Here is a 22,076-nt window from a genome sequence, read left to right on the forward strand (position 1 = left end):
CACATTAGAGCTGTCATTTGCTGGTAGGAATGAAATGCAACACACCTAATGTAGCCAAAACCATTTTAAATATGACTTTAATAAAACTCTAACTATATAACTAGATTACGGCTGTAGTAAGTCTTTAATGGCTAAGTTCAAAACAAAGGGCATGCCAACATGCTTACAATAGGGCCCACACTTTCATCATAGGTCTGAAGTAAGATGCTTTGCCGTGAAACATAAACCAAAGCTCCTTTGTACTCACCTCAGGGGTGTCCAAAAGAACACATCACCTTTCTCCCAAGGTCTCTTGGGCCAGAATTACAGAACAAGGAAGGAGAGAGAAAGAGAGGAGATTTTCCTCTCCTTTTTTCTTCTCCAAATTCAAGAACCTCAGAAATGCTGACCCCTTCCATCACTACTGCTAGGTTAATTATAAATGAGTATATCTTTAGTGCAAATGAAATAGATATGCTGTCATCTAACATTATTTTATTTCAGAATACTGAAAAACAGAAGCACTCACCATCAGCTCTGGTACCTAAGATAGTCACTTTCCCACAGTACAAGACCTTGAGGGGAAGCACCAAGTTTGCAGAATTGCCTGTACTTCATAAACAACTCTTAAAACAGGAATGCATACAAACAGTGTGGAAGGTGTTGGAAGACACAACACTCAGTGCAAAACAGTAGTCCCTAAACTCTTCTACTACCTGAATAAATGCATTTTTAAGACTTAACAGTTTAACTAAGTGGCAGCCTAATGATTGATTAGAAAGTGCTTGGTCAAACTTCATGATTACAACAATAAAATTTTCTAATCACGCTGCAAAGGCAACAAAAAACACCAAACAAAAACTCATCTGCAATCTAGCTTAACTGCAAGGTAACCTAGACCAGACCCACGCAATGCAAAGAGTTCATAATAGAATTCACTTCCCTGCAGAAAAACGCAAGGAAATTACATTTGAACTGGTTAGCTTACTTACTGGAAGTGCATCTCCTGAACTGTATCTGCCTTCTGCCAAAATTAAATGCTTTGTTGTTGTTGTTTGCATGTGTAGTTTTTGTTACTTTGCTTTTTTAAAACTATTTTCTTAAATGGGAACAAAAGCACCGCCTCCAGGAGCAGCAATTGCATCAGTGAACCACAGAAGACAAGAAATCAGTTGATAGGACACACTTTTCTCCCTCTAGAAAACCAACACTAACTGCCTAATTCTGAAGTAACTGCAGTTCATCTCCAAGCAAATTCTTGTAATTGGATTCCCAAATCAGCAATTAGCATCTCTCCCATTGTGCTGCTCTGACTAATATCTTATGCAAATTATACAATTCATAGCTTTAGATTTAATATGCGGTTGCCTAACTAATGCCACAGGGCAAGAGGAGCCTGCTGATTCAGGAATGCATCACTCAACTGCCTCACCCTTGTGAAGCAAGTGACAAACTCATTCCACACATTTCTCTGCCAGGGAAGAAATATTTGCTCCTGCTGCACCATGCCCACACGAACAGGTGCAGACAGACTACAGCTTCCTCACAGCATCCCAAATTGCAACTCCTCCATTAGTTTGTCTGAGCGCTACAGTAGCCTAGTGATCAAAACCCTTATCGTGCTTACCTTCTCCTCCCCGTGTTCAAACAGTGTGCTGAAAGGCTCCCCAAGTGCTGACTAACTCTCAAAGGTGCTCCGTGGCAAACAAAGAAATTTGGCATTTTAGACATCAAGAGTAAGTAGCATTGCAGACAAAGCCCTGAATCTCAACAGTAGAGATCAAGAACAGCTGGCTCCAGGTCCCTAGGTTCTATTCATGGCATTTCTTCAGAAACATTGAACTGTGAGTCAAACAGGACTATGCAAACAACTTGGGTATCCCCACAGATTTGGCTGCAACAGAACTGCATGCACTAGCTTACAGTTCCCAAAATTGAGGTGCCGTATTCTGGCAGGTTCAGAGATTCCCTTAATAAATGCCTTGATGACAGTGCTGCATGCAGGCTGCCACAAAGCTAACTATTCATCAGTAAGCTTCATTAGTGGTGGGTAGATGTCTGCGCCACTGACATTTGGCATCTCCACAGGGTGGATTTCACTGCTGGCTGCTCACTGAGACTCAGTCTGACAGAGCAAACACCCCCACAGCATCCTCAAGCTCGTAAAGAAGGAGCTGGAATAGGAACACTCCCCCACGTAGGAATCCCGATGCTGCATCTGAAGTTAACAAGCTCAGTAACAGCTGAGATCTCACTTTCCTCCTTAGCCCACGAGACATGAAATAAGCTGGCAGTTGTGCTGCAGTGTGGGCAAAAAGCAGCAACTATTCTGATGGTGGACCAGGCTTGTTAAGGCAACTAAGAGGGTGAGACTTGTGGAGTGCTACCTGTTCGTTCATTTTCATACCTACATGGGAGGTGCATTTTGCAGCTTGTCAATTTTCTTCATGATTGTGCTAAGCAAGAAGGGAAAAAATGCAACAAGATGTTTTGAAAGTCACTGAAAGATCCCAGAGTTGTAAGTAATGGCCTGTCCCAGACAAAGCACAACTGTGACCTGGAGGAAGATCTCTTTGATCTTCCAGAAGAAAAGAGGTAATTGACAAACTCCTTCAAGGGTGTTCAGCCATGTTGAGTTCCTGGTGTATAGTACGAGTATCTCCTCAGCTGTGCCACAGTTCTGTCCCTGCACACAAACCCTGCTACACTCCACAGAGCTTAGTGTGGGCTACAGAAGAAAAAACAATCATGAATACATCATCAAGCTGTATTTCTGAAAAAATAACAATTCAGCATGTAAGGCTGCACTTGAATTTCCCATTTAAGAAGTGTAGATAATAATATATAATCTCAAGACTAATTAATATGAAATCTTAAGACTATATTCGCAAGACAGTAAGATTGTTAAAATACTACTACCTGTACTAGGTTTAAAATATATGGCGAGGTAAGAAATGCTTTTAATCATCACCATGGTTTCAGGCACCCCTGAGACCATGTAATCTCAGTTTCTGCTCTTCAGCAGTCTTCAGCTTCTTAGCTTCTTCCTAGCACCTACAAGTCATTACCATGCAGTTCAAAGCACAACAGTTTGTAAGCCTTCTAAACACAACTGCGAACATTTCCCATCTTTCTCAATCTACCTATACTCATAGTTGATGTTTTATGGCAATTACACAGGTATTCCGTGGAACCCCATCCTGACATGGCAGGAAAAAAAGAGAACATTTCTCCTTTTTTATTTATTCATAGTTTGTTTGCTCTATTCCATCTCTGACAGCCCCAGCTTCATCTCGCTCTCCCCTTGCATGGCTGTCTCTTGGCCCCGACCGTGCCTCCTTTCTCCAGCATTTTTATTATTTCTAACACATATTTTTAAATTCAGGAAAGGAGAACTGAAAACAGCCTTCAGGGGAGATAAAATACTTTTGTTTCCATAACTGTATGCTCAGTATCTTTAATGCTATTTTTGGCCACCATAAGATTTTTGTTTGGTTCTGCTGGCATGTTCCCTTTGACCACTGAAGCAGAGGGGGCAGAAGTTTCCAGTGAGCTATCCGCTTTGATGCTGAGGTCTTTCCTGAGCAGTGAGTCAATTTAGAAGTTAACAATGTGTGACAGTTCATATTATTTCTTTATGGGCCCAAGAGACTGCAATAAATTTGATCTATCATCACACTGACTCTCCACTTAACTTTTGTTAGACCCACTTGATACTCCTGTCCCCCACTGCTTGGAAAAAAACAAGCAGTTTGGATTTATCTGAAAAATTTCCAACCCTATGTTCATCTGCCTTTTCCAGACTGGTTAATAAATGCCCTGGAACAGCGCTGGTATAGGACTTTTGGCTTGCCGCACTGGAAGCAGTTTATCTCTCTGTCTTTGGTCTCTGTCCTGCACTTAGTGATGTTTCAGTTTACTTAACGTCACATCTCAAAGGAGTGATTTTTTTAATGGAAAGTTGTCTAAATGCAGAATCCACCTAACCAAAATTCAGCTGACAAAGGACTCCAGCAGACTACATGACTTGAAGGCAGTTACAGCAACTTGGCCAACCCGTGCCATTTGGGATACACGTTATTTCTACTATTCTTTCTATTTTACTCTGATTTAATGAGCAGTGGTTCACTCCTGGTGTACAGAGCTTCAATTGAACGTGTTGCTTATTTCCCTACAAATGCCACCGGTTCTAAAACACGCTCTAAGTGCATTCTGTCCAAGAAATAGGCTACAACAGGATACAACATCCTTTTATAACACTACCACTTGTCCTCCTGACTCTAACACTCTTCTTCTTGCTCCTTCTACCTCGGCAACAGCAAGCAACTGTACAAGAGAGGAGATTTCAGGTTCCCTTTGTGGCTTCCCTTTCTCGCTTCCCTTTCTCTTCCTGCTACATCTCAGGATAGGATTAGTCCTTTGCAAACAGCTGCCCACTTTAAATTTCAAAGTCAGGCCTTGTTTATTTTAACACCAACATGCCCCTGTCGCTGTCAACCACCTCCCACATGAAAGAATGAGCTTTTATGAGAAAGATGTCAGATGACACCTCCTTGGGTCAAAAGTCCCAGTGTCTTTCCAGTTTGGTGCAGCAGGGCTGAGATGTACCAATAGTGCTCACAGCCGGAGTACACAGCACTGTCACACACAGCGCTGCTGTGTGCTGATGCTCTTTGGACAAGGTCCTTCCAGAGAATATTAATTCCATTCCAATTACTTCCCTCCACACTCGCACTCTAATTTTCAAACAAATTAAAACACAGTGCATTAACATGCGCCACCCTCAGAGTGAGGTGATGAGACATCAGTTTGCATGTGCTCTTGGGAGAAAATCAACAAGGAAGATTATTGCTTCCTGAACTGACATGGTTATTGCAGTAGTTAACATCAGCCCTCAACTCAGAGGCTTTAGTGATGTTTCCACACAAACAAGTGAGACTCAGGTGGATGATTTAGCACCTTTAAATTAAAAACAGATTTTTCCTTCCAATTTACTATGAGCTTCACATATAGAGGAAAGTTCCTAAAGTTGACCTATGTGAATATTCTACTCCCTCCTGTCTGACCAAAATTGCTAACTAAAGTAGGCCACAGACCACAATGACCAGAGTTTCCAAAGGTGAACGCATAGAACTATGTACATAAAGCTATTTTCAGGCACTTCAACTGGGTGGCCTAATTTTGAGAAGTTCTGAGCATGCACCACTCCAGAAGTATTCATCCCCCATGACTTCCAAAATGAAAAGTCAGACTACTTGCTTTGCTGTTGACCTACAAGAACCCAGTTTCCTACTCATCAACGGAACTATGATTTTGGATAACACGCATCACATGTTGCTTGGTATCAGAGACAAGTATGGAAGAGTCATATGCATGTGTATTTGGAAAAGAGGTTTCTGCCTGGAAAAAAATGGCATTGACAGGGAAAAGACAGGCAGATATGGTCAGGAGAAGGAGATGCACAAAGGTCCCCAGAACATGCCAGCAGAAAACCTGGAGTCCCAGATCATGCTTTATCCATTGCATCATGCTGAGCCACTCTGCTAGGCCTAGAAGACATGCAGTTCAAAAAGTATTTCTAAGACAGAGAGAGAGAATTTAACAAAAAGAAACTCTGGGGAGAGAGAATGGTGCAGAGTTCTGTTCCAGAACTTTGTGAAAAATCAGAATGACGTACACAGCAACAGCACCTCCTGTAAAGCAAACAATCAAACAAAAGATTTCAAACACACACGGATGAAAATAACACATCTATATGGCTTTATACTTTTTGTCTGCCCTTAGGGCATAGTTCTTCTATTTCAAAAAATGAGAGTGAAATTTAGGACTCACAGCTGGGTTCATACATGAACTCTCTTAGAATCATTAAAAAAAACCCCAACAACGGGTAGAAATGTTTACAGAAATGAACTCCAGGGTCCGCAACATCTGAAGGTCCAACACTACTGAAGAAACTGTACTGGTGACAGAAAAGGAAGCTGAGTTTTATACGCAGGCGCTAACTAGATAGAACACCTAGTGTGTAGCACACTGGTCATAGTTTTGATCTTAATTCCTTTTGTTTAGATTATTATGTGCAATATGTATCAGGAATGCTAAAAGCTTTTCATCTTCAAAATAAAAAGGCTTCATTGCCAAGCCAACTCACGGTGATTATCTGCTGTCACCTTAAGCGTAATTTAAAAAGTCGGATCTTGAACTCTGAGGCTGTAAGATCACAGCTTTTCAACACAGCATCAGAGAATCTAGTTATCTTTCATGAGGCAGAAGCTTCAAAAAGGCTGACCCAGCTCCCACCACACGCTACCCTGCAAAAGTGAAATTTCTGTTAAACAACGTCCCTAATCTTTCACCAAACATTACAGAATCTGTTCTAGAGCACTTTGATATCAGAAGTCATTCTTCACAGATAAGTAAACAAAGCAATGTAACTGCCAAGAGAACTCAACTGCCATACCAAAAAAGTCTTTTTAGTGATTTATTTCAAGATAGACCTGCCAGCTATGTAGGACACGAGTAGAGAATGCAAACTTTTTTCAAAAGACTTAGAAGTGAAGGTTTCAGAATGACTCTATCTCTGACCCTGCACTCAAAATAAGAGAGAAGAGGAAAAAAAGAGGAAGTCTCAGCCCTGATCAGGCTATTTCTTCCAAAAAAGAAACCACTAATGCTAAAATAGCTGTACATAAATGCATGTATATTTTTAGAAGAGTGCTCCATTTCCTTCCAAAGGAGATACTATTATATGAACTGAAAAAAATTGGATTTCTGCAAGTCACTTTACCCCATTAGCTACATGCTAGCATGCTTGGTTCAAGGTAATCCTGGAGTAGGTTGCCCAGAAGGGTCATGCAGCCTCTGTCTGTGCAGATACACAGCATTCAGATGGACATGTTCTGAGGAACCTGAGGATCCTGAGGATCCTGCTCTGAGTAGGGGGATGGATTAGGTGATTTTCAGAGGTCCTTTCCAACCTTCATGACTCTGTGGACCCCATATTCCTGCAAGGACTGAGTGCTTACAGCATCAACCTACGATCTGGAAGTTCAGGTTTAACTCTATGCTTCACGCCAAACTGCATGAGTAACTCTTGCCTACTTACTTTTAGTTCTCCTCCAACTCAGACCCTTTTCTAGCAACAGGCCACAACAGCAGAGACAATGTATGTGCCACAAAACGCCTGTTCCAACCTGTTCTCATGAGGCTGGATCAAAATCCTTTTTCAGTCACATGGTTGGCTTCACAAAGAGCATCCTGCAGGACTTTCAGAAAGCTTAACAATATCCAGATGCCAGTTTTAGGCACTTCATAGAGCCATTCCTTTTATCATGCCATATGGAGAATTCACTGTCAAAAGGCATTAACCTGGATATCTGAACGACAATTACCCATGCAATCAAGCTGTTCATCTAACACCAGGCCCTATTGCTACAGAACGTGGTCACCTCAGCAACATCCGACATTTCTGAAGATGCATGCAAGTGACCAGAACATGTGTTCACCCTCCCTTAAACTGGTATAAACCTCTGATTATACTTGATTGTATTCTTTTTAACAAGCTTGAAATGAAATGCAAACTGAAGATCATAAATAAGGACTATGTTTGCAGTTCCTCTGAAATGTAACTCAAAGGCAGAGATCACCTGAATCCAAACCTGTCCTCTGAATGGTTTTCCAAAGCAGAGCATTTCTCCTCACACAAATACAAACCGTCCCAAGCATACGACATTCCTTTGGAAGAGAGAATCCCTTGCACTGAGCTTAACCCACCACATTCAATCTGCATCCCGTGATAAAATGGATTCTCTAGTTACAGCTAAATACTAGGATATTATTCTTGGTAGTGACTTCCTTTCTAAATTCCAGAACAAAAAAGATGCGACTTTAAAGACCTTATGCTATTTACAGATGTATTACTTCTTGTTTGAGCTTTTTAAGTGCTCACTGCCTTGGGATATTCCATGACAGCTGCAGAGCAGAAAACACAGTTTAGCAGGTGAAAATTAGGAGGGGAAAAAACCCACCGCGCTGCCTAGAGGGATGAAGCTATTTTGGTCTCTTCTACTGCGAATGATTACACGTGGGAATACAGAAGCTGGTCTGCTTGGGCCAGAACAAGAAGTCAGCCAGTTATTCAGCTCTCTTGAGATTTTCCCTGCTAAATACAAAGGTAGTTCAAGGTCTCTGTCATAATATTTCTGATGATGAGAAAGAAACAAGCTGAGCTATATCTGGGAGATCTGGGGGCATAGCTCACCTAACACTAGAACCTGTGAAAACAGGTGAGGCTTTTTCCTGCCTCATTCCTAAATTTTATTAACGGCTTCTCTTGGAAGCTGTCAGTTTGAACTGAATAAAAATTGACTTTTTCCTTCTTCTTCCTTAGTAGTTTTCCCTCTTTTTTTTTCCTCTCTCAGTTTGACCAGTGGAGGCTGAAATATGTGCAATTCAAACTCCTTGTTAAAACTGGATGCTCTCCTGAGCATGGTATTACCGTAAAGAAAATATGGACAATAATATCAATAACAATTTAAGGAAAAAAGAAATAATAAAAAACCTGAATCTCTTTACTGCTAGAAAACAAACAAACAAACTCCATCTTCAGAGCACAGATTTACCTTAGTAACTCTTTCTCATTCACATACACCATCACTTCAGAACAAAATTCTTTTAAATGTATTGAACATTTTCTTGTAAAGCACATGGGAGACTGCTGCTATTAGACTTCCTTTTACGTATTTGAGAGGCCCCTACAGACACTACCAATGGGGCCAGGCAGGTCCGATGGAAACAGTATGTCAATAAAACCCCAAATTATAAAAATGCAAATTGATGAGTTTCCTTTGCGCCCATGAAGTAATAATAACACAATCATAAAGAAAATTACAATAATGCCACATTAGAACACAGTTCAAAAATGCAATTTCCCTGGAATGTAGTCATCTAATGTAAGGAACAGTTGCTTTTAGAGCTTCTCTAACACTAAACAGAAAAGCCAAGACAAGAAAATGGCAGTAAAAGAAGTAGAAAGGGAATAAAAGACTAACGAAACCTAACAGTTAACATGGTAAGATATTAGAATTATTCAAGTTTAAGAAGCATGACTTCCAAATACAGGAATTCAATCCAATTGAGTCCAATTAAAGGCAACAATGTATGTCAGGTAGCAAGCCAAAACCAGTAGGACATTTATGCTTCCACCTAGCAATTAACTTGTGTGACAGGCTTCCAGCATTTCGCAAGCATCTCAGCTCTATTAACAACTTAATTTTTTTCAGTCCCTTCAAAAAATTTTCTTCTTCCATAAATCTCAAAATTCAAGCCTCAGGATTCTTATGACAGGCTGTTAAGTTTGTAGAGACATCTCAATTTATCAGCACGCACAGAAAGAAAATGTTTTCCTGAACATTTCTGTGAGCACTGTAGTGAATACACTCCCCATTAAAGCCACAGCATATTTTTAACCAGGTGAAAACCTCCTTCACATGCTTTGAAAGAGAAGAGCACTGTGGTCCAGAGTGCAATCCCATGCCACCGCAGTCCTTCAGTGTTCACGCTCCCATGGAGAGAGAGAATTAAGAGGGGCCCAAAGCCTCTGCTGGAAACCTCACAGCCAACCTCCATAAGCCAGCTGCTTCCTTCACAACAAATCACAATAAGAAGTCTTGTGGGACAGCAGGTGACTGGCCTACCTTGCATGTATGCCTCTATTTGCCGAATGAGCTCATAAGACTTGGATCGGTCCAGAAGCGTACGAATAGCTGGAAGAGGGTCCAAGATAATGGTTTCTGGATGAGCATCAATATACTCCTGCAAAACAAATATGAAGGGGAAAAAAAATAAAAGGCATTAGGTTGGCTGAAGAGCATGGAAAATACTGAGATGGGAAAGAGAACAAAGTTAAAAACCTCAGTCAACATCCAACCTTTTTTTTACAGGAGGCAGACAGATACTGGCAATGCAGGATGTGACAAGGCAGACTTGATGCTGACATTTGAAACAAAAACAAATGTGACAGCTAACTGCTTCAGGATGGCACATTCCTCCTGTGGACTCACCATCAGCAGTGAAACCTGTGCTGCAACCCCATCAGCTCAGAAATGAGCCAGTGGCAAAGTGCCACAGTAACAGCTGTGAGCAGGGCAGAGAAAAGCAATTAGAAGAAGAAAGATGACACACTGCTATCTTGGGGTCAGTCCTGCACTGAATTGCTACACATGAACATCAAAACTGCCTGAGCCAAGCTCAGAACTACATCTGGGTTCCATAATGCTGCTATTAAAGCCGTCCTCTAGCTGTTCTGAATGCTGTGTTAAGAGCCGGTTGATAAGGGCTGGAATTAAAGTAAGTCGGTAAACAAGAATCCATCTTACCTCATCCAAACTAGGACAAACACCTCCAAAGCTAGCATCTGTCTGTCTTTAACCCAGCGTCCAAAAGTTACTTTGCATTTCCATTCATTTCTTTAAATTTGTTCACATAAGCACACGGTAACTGCTTCTGCAAGTACCACGCTTTCATGAACATCCTGCAGTGTTTCTCATGGTGTACTGGTTCCTCCTTTGGAATGTGGTGATGGCCCCTCCACCCTGACCATGCTGGTTCCATGTTGAGCTCAAGCTCCACATATGTCCACTTAGGCCCACTCTGCATGTACTGATCGCTCACCTCACACATACAGTCCTCCTCCCATTGGCTTCCATCTCCTTCACTGCCCTACAAGGAGGAAATTATTTTTCCCTCTCTCCATTCCTTGTGCAGCTTCCAAATCCTCCTGATGCTCTCTTGCTGATAATGACTATCCTCACTGTTCTGCGCTCAGGTATACTCCACTCTAGTTTGGCTCAAATTCACCAATGTATTTCCAGAAGGAGCTCTGGTTTTTTAATGCTCTCTGTAAGGAACTTCATTTATAATGATAATAGCTCTAAATCATATTAGAAGATGATCCAAGAACTAAGCTTGACACAGCATAATGAAGTTTAACAGGAATGAAGGTCTGATCCTGAGGCAATTCTACACCAGGCAATGCTTCAATAGCAGTAAGCATCTCAGCTGACTTTCCAGTGACTGACTGCTCATCTTGCTGCCTCAGTGAGACTCCAAGAGCTCTGCAAGGCAAACACAAAATAACCACCAAGCATGGGGGCTGTTTCCCAGAAGCCATTTAGAGCCTGGGGGACTTAATAGCGTAAGAAGACAACCTCTTCAAACACACACAGGAGACTAAATACAACCTTCTCTTACTGGGGAAAAAAAAAAAAAAGTGGATGAGTTATGTAATATTCATATTACAAATATGAACTTGAAAATGGAGCAGCTGCAAAAGGAGAATGACCGAATCCAAAAGATAGCTTTCAGGAGAGCACAACCTGTCAACCTTCACCATTCAGTTCTTCTCTGGTCATCCCAACAAAACAATACCACGCTTTCCTTTGCTTGATTTATCAAAGACTGGTATCCAGCTCCAGACTTCAACAACCCAAACAACAATCTGTTGGATATTTAGACTTTCCTGCAGTATTTTGAAAAGGCTCTGTCCCTGGGCTGCAGTTCAGCTTGACCCAGACAATGTTTATGTTTTCCTCTTTCTAATCTTTGATACAATAAACGCAAACAAGAAAAAAAACGGGACTTTTAGCAGATCTTCCTTTGTTTGTATTCCAGGCTTGGTATTCAGTAATGCTCTGTACCAGCCCTGCTGCTGGCAGAAGGCCAGCAATGAAACTTGAAATCAAAGGGAGACAAAGTATTTCATGTTCCCTATTAAATACCTCTGGATATAGCCCAGAATTTTTTTTAAAGGCCTTCTTGAGAAGCATATATAGAGATGAGAATAGAATTGATTGCCATCTTACCCAAAAAGGTAACTTCTTTTTTTTTAATTTTTAATATTTTAACAGAAAGTTGATACAGTATCTACTGCAAATATTAGGTCATTAGATGATAAGAAATACTCACTGACTCATTGACTTGACTTTATTACTAAGTAATAAAACTTCAATAACCCTTTGTTTAATGTTAAACAAAAACTGCATATAAAAATGTCAGCAAATGAAACAGTGACAGTGTTTGGATTTGTGTTTTCCTGTGTATAGAAACATGGAGATAACTGCTTATAACAACAAATGGATGTTTTCCAACGGGAAAACATGTAGAGGCAGAAACAAAATTCATCTAATGACCTTGAATCAGATTCAGACTTAAAATATAAAAGACCTTCCTGTTGTCTTGGGCTGTGGGGCCCTCTGTGTATGTACGCCTCCTTCCAGAAGGAAAGCTATAGGCCAGGTAGAGCTTCAGCAAATATCCATCCCAAAACTGTCTGTCTCTTTAAACCTATTAGATCCCTGCAGTGGTGGGGAAGGATGCTGGTGGCAGCGCAGAGCAGTGGGCAGACACATTATCTGTTCCTCTTCTATTTGTGCTACGACTGAAAGCAAATTTCTGAGCTCTCAGCTTCCCTGGTTTTCCATCAAGAATTCCCCACAGCTTTATCTCACAAATACCTATCCTCAGGAAGCTCTCTCACTCCAGCTGGCTCTTGGATGAGAGATTTTTAGTTAATTTTGCCTGATTATAAGGCCCTTCCAACACCAGTGTGAGAGTTATTTTTCAAATGGGAAAAACCACAGGCACTGGCCTGTGAATTCAAGTGCAAATAGACTATTTCAACTATGTGTCTTATCCTGTCCCACCAGTAAGAAAAAAATGACTAAGCTTGGAATGTTTCCTTTGATTTTTCACTTACCCTTTTCAGCAGAACACATGAAAAGAAATTTGAAACTTGTAAGTATTTTCAGTGTAAAGCTGGTAACTAGGAACAGAATGGGCTAGTATATTAAAAAGAAAAAAAAAAACAAACAAAAAACACAAAAAATCCACAGCATCATCTCCTCATCTCCATGAGTACCCAAATCACCTTTTTGAAAGTGAGAAATCTGAGGAAAGCAATTGGTGCAGCATGAATAAAGCCTAACTTCTTACCTTTCAAAATATTTCCCTAATCTCCCTTCACCCCAGTCCCAAGCCCTTCTAACAGCAGAGCTCTTCCCAGACAGCTTCAGAGTAGGAGAGCCAGAAGTAGGAAAGACGGGCGGTGGTGGGGAGAATGAAGAGCAGAAAAAGGGACATTTTCAATTTTCATCAACCTGACTGCACAGGCCTAGGAATAAAACTACTTGTGATATCTTTTCAAGAAGGCTGATGAGAAGAGAAACTGTTCAAAAAAGCTCTGAAAGACAAATTAACAATCCTATTGATTTTCCATCACTTAAGGCCACCAACTTGAATGGAACAGACAGAAGGAGCTGCAATGAATAAAGCTACATAAAAGCCCTTGTACAGCTATGACAGGCAGCTATTCAGAAAGTATTTTGCTAAAATCAGAGCTTAACAAACTTTCCTAGTCAGCAGTGGCTTATACCAGCCAAAATATATTTGACTTTCAAAGTCATAAACTCTATGTGGGGACAGGAACTGGGGTAGCTTGCTTCTGTTTCCTAGCAGGACGACAGGAACTAGAACAGCAACAAGTGAAAGGGTTCCTTGGGTACCTTTCACACCTGACTTCTCTCCCACGTTCCTCTGGTCAAGAAGGAAATACCACGGACTTAACTGTTCTGGTGTTTTGTGATTTTTTGTTTGTTTTTTATTATATGACAAATAAATAGTATTCAATCAGCTCAGCCCAGTGTTGTTGCGGGTAGGAAAGGAGACTCCACATTCTGTAATGTAAGGGCTAAAGTATCTTGCGAAGCAAATGGAAAAATTTCTCTGTTTGTCCTTCACACAAATCACTAGGTGCTGCACATGGTCTTCATTTTGGCTTTGGAGGAGATCACTGAGCAGCTGCCAATGCTCTGGAGGAACTGTAGTCCAGACCATATCCAAATAGCACAAAGACCTCAGAAGGTTCAGTCCAAAAGGTCTTCTCCAGTTAAAAGACCACTAGCAGCACGCAACTCCTTCTCACTATTTTGAGAGTCTGCTGTAACTATAACTTTTTACAATGCAATTGAGAACAGTCATTAAACAGCAAGATAAAACTGGCATGCAAAGAGGCTTCCCAGTCTGCTGGTGCTTGGCACCAGACTGCAAGTGTTCGTCACAGCCCGCAGAGAGCAGGCACACAGACCCAGCTTCCTCCTAACCTTCTGCAGAAGAGATAGTCACGGCTTCTACAATACAGCTCTGAAATAAGTTATTCTTCCAGAGGTCAGAAATGCAGCCTGGCAGACTGTTCCTCCTCCTGTGGTCAAGGAGCCCTTGCTTTCCGCTTACCGAAAGACTGCTCCATGGAGCCACCAATAAGCCAAGTGCCAGGTTTCAGCTTGATGTTAAATTTATATTCAACAGCAGGATAACCAGCATATCCATTTTTGGATTGTTTACTCAGATCAAGTTCAGCAATAAGGGAACACACTATTTGCACTATCAGCTCCTCATTCATCTCAAAAAGGAGTTAATAACATTTTCTTTCATTTATGACTTGGGGATGCAAACGGGATGATCCAGATCACACAATGAAACTGTGGACTGAACATATATCCCAGAATTCCCTTCTGATTCTCTACGCATTACATTACACTTCTTTGCAGGAAGATGGCACCTTCAAAAAACAAATACATTAGATAACTATTTACTGAACAACCAAGGACTAATGACAGAGACAGAAGAAGTTCTGCTCTAACATTCTGGCTTTTTTATTATTGTCATCTGTGGTTAAATTTAATATTGCTAACTATGAAGCCCTTGAAGGTCAGTTGTATCCAAGCAGTTTGTGAAAACAAGGCAAGTTTCTTACTGCAGCCCTGCAGCAGCCCTTCTAGAGCATGCTTGGCCAAAACTTGCCTTTGCAAACACAGCAACGCTAAATTGGAATTAGGCAAAGTGTCCAAAAGAGACTAAAGTCATCACCAGCAGTGACATGAAATGAAGATGAAAGTTTAGAGGAGTCCTTAATGCATGAACACAATTCACCTGCAGAGGAGACTGATATGAGACAATGCACTTTATCCATAGGGTGCTTTTCACCCAAATTTATTTCCTTATACAGTTCAACTGTTAGCTGAACAAGTTCAACTGTATCAACCCAATAAGTCAGGAGACAGTGAACTATTTCTTCAGCATCTGACATTCCCAGAACTTATCCTTGCTTCCATCCGTCTGCACTACTTGCACTTGGGAAAAAAAACACAAAGTTTGGGGAGTTTTGTTTTAGCATTTTTGTAAGGGAATGTTTGCTGTTCTTAGGCCATTACATCTCTTTTTGGGTGATATTACTCTTTTGCAAGTGCTATCAAAAAAGACACAAAAAGTAAGTCTCTGAACCAAAGAATAGACATAAATATATAGCACTTATCTCTCACCAATATCAGAATGTATCCCACAGATTCATTAGATAAAAAAAACATTTTCACTGAGATTTTCTAATTTTCTAAGTAGGTTTAAAAACAAAGCTTCAATACTTAACCTATAGAAAAAGTATGGATTAATTTATTTAAGTACTAACAAAAATACATAGAATAGCATCAAGGTACAATGTGATTACTTTAAGAAATTTTTCAGGACAAGGCATTTAGCTGTAGTGGGTCATTTTACCTCTAACAGCATTCCACTCATGCAGCAGCTACCACACCAAGAAGAGCCCATTAAGTTCTCAGCCAAAGCCAAGGCTCTTGTTGCAAAGTGCTCTGCCCCATTTCATACTGAACTTCACATTGGTTATTAAGTGCAGCTTCAGGAAAATATGTCCTCCATACTTCATAGTGCTTCTTAAAGACCCCACTTAGATATTTGAAAAAGGAACAGCTTATGATCTTCAGTAATTAAATACAGTAAATTGACCAGCTGAAATTCTTACCAAAAATATTCAATATCCACTGATGAGTTCTTGCTCGGGGATAAAGGAAACATGTTTCAGATACTAATTGTATTGTTACACTCCATTCTCTAATGCGTGCACAAATTCCCTATCAACGTGTTCTGCAGGGGACAAAGGAGGTAGCACAGCACTACTACATAGAGATGAGCTCTCTGAGCCCTGCTAAAATGAGACCTTCAGAAACGCAACCAACAAAGTAAGGATCAGGAATCTCATGAGTTTTACACAGCTGTGAGCAACTCAACACATGAGCTCTTTTCCCTCTTTGGGCATTATTTTTTCCCATCAATACAGTGTGTCTATTATGAAGGCAAATTAGTTAATGTCAGAAAGAGGGAAAGACTGTGAGCTTCAGCAGAAGGTCCCTGAAATTCATCTCTTCATATCCTACTCTGGGCATTTGAAATTTCAAGTGCTGAGGGATGTGGATGCCCAAGGTACTCACTGATGAATAGCCATATATCCTTCAGAAAACTGTTATCAGAGGGCCAGACCCACAAGCCAAACTGTACCTCCTGTGTGAGTTTGAAAAACAGACTGGTGGGAGGAAGCAAATAAATCTTCTAACTAAAACAAAGAGAATATTTTCTCCCTTAAGTATAACATTTTCTGCATTATTAGAAGAACATTAAGCAGAGCAAACAGTACGTGGTTTCCCAAGACAGCAAAGTTGCGAATACTGCAGAATTTGTCTGAACTGTTCTTCCACCTGACATAAGCAAATCCCATAAATTTCAGAAAATATCTTATTCAACTTCTCGGTGTAAAAGAACAGAACATGCATTTGATCAAAACTACCCATCAGAAACGTCACCTTTTAAAGTGATAAATGCATCGTCATTCAAACTGTGATAGGAATTATTTGGGAAAACAGTTCTCTGTACCACTGTGCCCTGCATATTTCTGACTTACCAATGTTAACTTGGGAAAAAAAGAAGCAAATCAGGATGCTATCAGAGGATGAAAATACTGATACTGGCCTTGATGTTACAGAAGTTAGCATTCCAGTAAGTGGGAAGAACGGACTGGATTGGATCAAATTATTTTAGTAGCTTCTGTCATAGAGAGACAGAGATGTAAAGGACCCTGGAAGCACCTGTTCTTTGTTGACTACACCAGTGTTCTTGAAATGACATTCCAACATTTGGTGGGAAACCAGTTGTTACTAAACTTACAATGCAGAATGTAACCAGAGGTGAAAGTTCATTTCAGACTGACAAAACAGCGCTTTCTGGACTCTAGGGCTGGGCAGCAGTGTGCCAGAAACCTCTTTTCACCAAACATCATCAACTGCATAGAGAACAGACTGAATTTGCTGCACCAAGACCATCCTCTTGCTTGAAATGCAGAAGGGCTATGGAAGAATCACATACCTGGAACCTCTGTACCAACTCCAGAGACTGGCTGTCATTCTGGTCTGCTTCGAGGATGACATCTGTCAGTTTATGTATGATCACATCCAAAGGGCCCTGGTCTTCAATGGGTTTGGTAAGGTCAAGCTGAAAAAAAAAAACACAAGATAAAACTTTTATCAATAAATGGAGGACGTGAGGCTCACTGCCCGAAGTTCTGCCATCACATTGGGCATTTGCTTTACACACTGCCTTTATTTTGACATGTTATCCAAATCCCTGACAACTGACATTTCATTGGCTGCCAGGAAACCTTACTCAGATATTTATTTCTCAGCAATGTACACCTAATTCCATGAAAAGGCAGTGAAATTGCTGCCAATCACCCTTCTTCCAAAGGTCTTTCTGTGCTTCTTCTCCACCTTGAGGCAGTATTTCCTTCTTTGCTCTCCTCCCTGCAATCACATGTGTATGCAACGCAAAAAGATTGAGCCAACAAAAATTATCACCATTAATTAAAGGAACACCTCCCCTGCCCTTTGCCCTTTGAGCCTGCACAGAACGGCACCCAGGATGGTACTACAGGTAACACAAGTGCAAGTGATTCAGGATCTCTGCAAATTCCTCTGCTGCAGGGAGAGCTACCCAAGCGGGAGGAGTGCTGCTCCCTGAGCACAGCCAATGCCATTCAGCAGGATGCTGGGTAGGGGAACACACATTGAGGATGGGGTTGGCAGAAACTCAGTTCCAGACAGCGCAGTTGACACAACATTAGTGGCAATGTGTCACAGGGCTGGGTCCCCTGTACCAGGACACGGTTTGGAGAGCATTGAGCTGAATTTTCACTGCCTCATTGCCTTGGACTTCGTCTTACACAGTTTCCCATCCCATGCTTTAAGGAAGGTAACAAATGAGACACGATGGGAAGAGCTCAAGCACCAGTAAAACTGCAGCAATAGAAACTTTGTAGCCTTATAATAAGGTGCTAGTTTGTAACCTCACTGATCCCTGAAGCTGAACTGGTTTTCTTCTATAGGCACCCTGACCTGGGCTAGGCTCGAGCGAAATAAATGGAGTCAAACTGAGACACAACAGCAGTTCTTCCCAACAGAGCCCATCTCAGATGGCATATTACGATCTACTACTGCTGCCAGCTGCAGGCTGAGGTCTGGTACCATCTCTGAAGCACTCATGTAGATCCTAATGCAACTGGAAAATAAGGCACGTCTTTGGAGGAGAGAAACAGACTCCTCTTGCACGTGAGCAGCAGAGGCTCCCTGTATGCAAAGGTGACATATAGGCAAGGACAAACAGAGCCAATGGGGCTGCTGAGTGGGCCATGAGCTGCGGGTAAGCAGCCTGCAAGAGGGTGGCTGTGCTGAACCTGTATTTCAGTTCCTCTGAGCAGTGCAGCAAGATCAGAGGAATGCAGACATAAGCATCTGCAGAATCAAGACAAAATGAAGTGAAATGCAGCTTAGCTAAGGATGGGGAAGGAGAGGATCTATTGCAAAGAAGTTCCAGAAAATTAGCTAATAGCCTTAAAAGAAATGTCAGATGACCCAACTACTTTTCCTGAGCTTTTTTTCATCTGCCTATCACATCTGGAAGGAAACAGTAAAACAAGGGATCCATTTAACTGGGTCAGAAGGTTCCCAGTTGCCAAGATAAAAAAAATAAAAATAAAAATAAAAAGTGAATTATTCCATTTTCAGGACTTCCACTTTGAAAACCACTGAGCAGCGAGTAAGTATTGGAGTTTGGTTACCCCACCACGTTCTTATGGCAGTTGCAGCTCAATCTGCAGAGAAACATTAAAAACCAAGAAAACAGTCCTCCCTTTCAGCCTTGACTCAGGAATAGAAGCAGCCTTCAAGGCACACGCAGGCATTTTCAGCACAGTGCTTCCCAGAAACATAAGACATCTGGGCAAGATAACTTCCTTGCAACAATTGTGTCTGCTAAAACCAATAGGCACATTGTTCCGGGCACGTAAACAAAACACACCTATCAAGATCTGCGTAGGCAAACCAGAACGTGTTAAAAAGGGCACTGTAACAGTGCTCTGCCTCCTGCTTTGTGAATAAAACAATCCAGGAATGGCAGCACGCTTGAGCAGCTGCTCCTGGGCCATTCAATGAATGCTTAAGTGGCTCAGCAAGGGCAGCAGGTACATTTCAGCCACACAAACCTTCAAAATTTGATCCAGCATTTTGCGGATTGGAGGATCAAACTGTTCACAACAACAAGTTCTCTGTGTTCTGGGCCGCGCTGTGGAAAGCAAATATTTCTGAGCCGCGCAGAATTTGGAAGAGTTCCACCTTCCTTTTATATAGCAAGGAAAAAGAAGTTAAAGAAAAAGGAAAAAGAAAAAAAAAAGAAAAAGAAAAAAAAAACAACCTTGGAAGGGAAAAAAAAAGGGGCCTTTTCAAGTGGAGTATCGGACCCAATCACAAGTCAGTGAAAGTACAGTGCAAAATTTCTGCCGGCCCTCTGCTGAGACAAACACTGATTCATTGTTCGTCATCAGCTGGAATTTGAGCCCTCCTACTTCCCCTCTCTTTCAGCATCTCCCTCTCCAAACATCTTTGCATTTGACATGATTACCCAAAGGTTTGTTTTCGAACAGCACTAACACCATAGCAACAGAAGTGAGAGCAAAGATTTATCAGCACCAGATTGAAAAAAATAGAAACAAAAACCATGGCCATGGTGCGCTTTCTTCTGCAAAGTATGCGATGGTCTGCATTGCCCACTCTGCTTTTGCAAAGAGCAGACTTAGGGAAAACACTTAGGCTGAGTATTGGTTTCATGGCATTGTTACTTACCACCAAAACCCAGCAGAGATCAGGTGAATGACATGGAAGACAGTATCAAAGCTATACGTTATTTCTGGAAAACAGCAGATACGAGGCGTACGCCTTTCCAGATCTTATAAATCCATATAGGGAAGAAAGTAACCACTACATAAATGCCCTCATCATCAGTCTGCTCACCTTCCAACACAAAGGCTGGCTGGGAGTTAACAAGCACTCTATGCTATAGAAACTTCATAGTTCCCCCCCCGTGGTCTCCCCAGAGCAGCCACCAACAAGCAAGTTATGCGCACACAGTTCCATCCCTGCTCTTCTCTTCCCACCCCAAGCACGCAGCCAACACATTTTCCCAATGTGTGTTAAACACAGTAGGGCAAAAAAAGTTTATTCCCATTAAGCACAGTTTGTTTAAAGCTTTGGGGTTGTTTTTCTCCAGAACACTGGTAGGCCATCTATACTATGAGGATGGGATGGATGCCTGACAGCGTGCCACTGCTCTCCAGTGGTCCCAAGTGCAGTCCAGCACACACGCACTTCTAGAAGCAGAGTTTAAAAATAAAACCAGGTCCAAGTGCAAAAAAAAAGCGGGCTGCATTCACTCACTGTCAAACAAACAAACAAACTGCAAACATCAGATCTAACAAAAAACAAAACAAAACACGAAAACCAAACATTTATCTAAATGATTAAAAATAAGCAAGCGTTCTTTATTTGACTCGGGAGTTTCCAGTTCATGCTACAATCAACTGCATTTCAGAATGTGGCTCACAGGATAACCTTTTTAAAGCTCTTTTGCAGAAATAATTTTTGCATTATCATTTGCATGAAATGAAGTCTTAATACCATCCCGGTCTCTGAGTTGAAAATAAGATCGGTCCCCTGCTGCACCCCTGAGGAATTTGCAACACATTTCTCCACTTCCACTTCTCTGCATTTTTTCTCTTAGTATATTTCTATTAAAAAATACCATCTCTTCTTTAAGCATTCTGTTCCCAGACTCCGAATGGCTAACAAACTCAGAGTGCTGCACTAAGTTCTGGCTTTGGTTTGGTTTCTATTTGATCTCCTGCTTAGAAGAGCTCCGTGTATCCCTCTGTAGCAGCCTGTTTTGTTGCAGAGGGGAAAAAATCTCATGGAAATTTCACCTGAAGGAATGAACTTCACCTGAGGTGGATGAAGATAAGGAGAAATCACCAGAGATGTTAGGTTTGTTTTGAGCCTTCTCAATAGGCAGACAGAAGACCGAATCATCAGACATTATTCCAAGTGCAAGAAAGTTTAATTAAATGCAACAAAAGGGGAAAAAAAATCATGGAATTTTCTCTCCCTTCTCACAGAGATCCATCAATGCTCTTCAAGACGTTTTTAGGAATCACAGTCCAGAAGTTTCTGTGTGATTATCTAACCATTTCCTAGCACTGAATTACGCTGTGCATCAGACATACAGTACCAGCCTGACTTGACCTCTCTGTTCCCTCACTCCTGAGGCTGTAGATGGAGTTTTCTACACCATCTTCTGTAGCCTGCTATTCAAATATTCAGTTAAGGTTGCACTGATCCCAAAATATGTGGAATTTATTTCAAACTTAATTCAGCTTCTTAAACTCCACCAAATGTACACCTTCAGGCCAGTAATCACCTGCTTCTGCTGAGGCAAATTGTAGAAATTTTGTCTTTTATGTATTTTCATAAAATACATAGATTTATAAATACATAAATTATGTATTATCATAACTTATATCAAAACACTTGTAAAACAAAGCCTTTAAGATTCTCCCATTCTTTCCTTTTCCTGTACACCAGTGCTGCACAAGTCAGGCTGAAAAACAGTCATGAGCTCTGGGTTGGAAAGCCAAGTCTTCAGGAAGTTGAAAACTGACAGCTGATCTATCAGTATGCTGTTCTCTCCCCCAAAAGCTCAGAGATGAAATCCTCTAAAAATATCTTAAGAATTTTGGAGAGGGAAGGGAGGAAACAAAATTCAATAGTGTCAAGTTCACTGGTTTTCCTTGTAAGAAGTAAAAGCAACAAAAATACACAGGA

The 22,076-nt window shown here is 41.2% G+C and overlaps 1 protein-coding gene across 9 annotated transcripts in view; it reads right to left on the reverse strand.

Moving 5' to 3' along the window:
• Positions 1-22,076, reverse strand: part of ITPK1 (inositol-tetrakisphosphate 1-kinase) — a 134,005-nt gene that overhangs the window by 48,321 nt on the left and 63,608 nt on the right. For 8 of the 9 annotated variants that reach the window (NM_001012588.2, XM_040701046.2, XM_040701042.2 and 5 more), the window contains 2 exons: positions 17,239-17,364; positions 9,672-9,789 (listed from right to left, as the gene is read on the reverse strand). In NM_001012588.2, coding sequence (NP_001012606.1) covers positions 9,672-9,789; positions 17,239-17,364 — 244 coding nt within the window. Of the gene's footprint in view, positions 1-9,671; positions 9,790-17,238; positions 17,365-17,535; positions 17,627-22,076 lie in introns of those variants that run through there. The other variant, XM_046941791.1, reaches the window with a different exon arrangement.

The sequence above is a fragment of the Gallus gallus genome, chromosome 5 (assembly GCF_016699485.2).
Source record: "Gallus gallus isolate bGalGal1 chromosome 5, bGalGal1.mat.broiler.GRCg7b, whole genome shotgun sequence".
Lineage (NCBI taxonomy): Eukaryota > Metazoa > Chordata > Aves > Galliformes > Phasianidae > Gallus > Gallus gallus.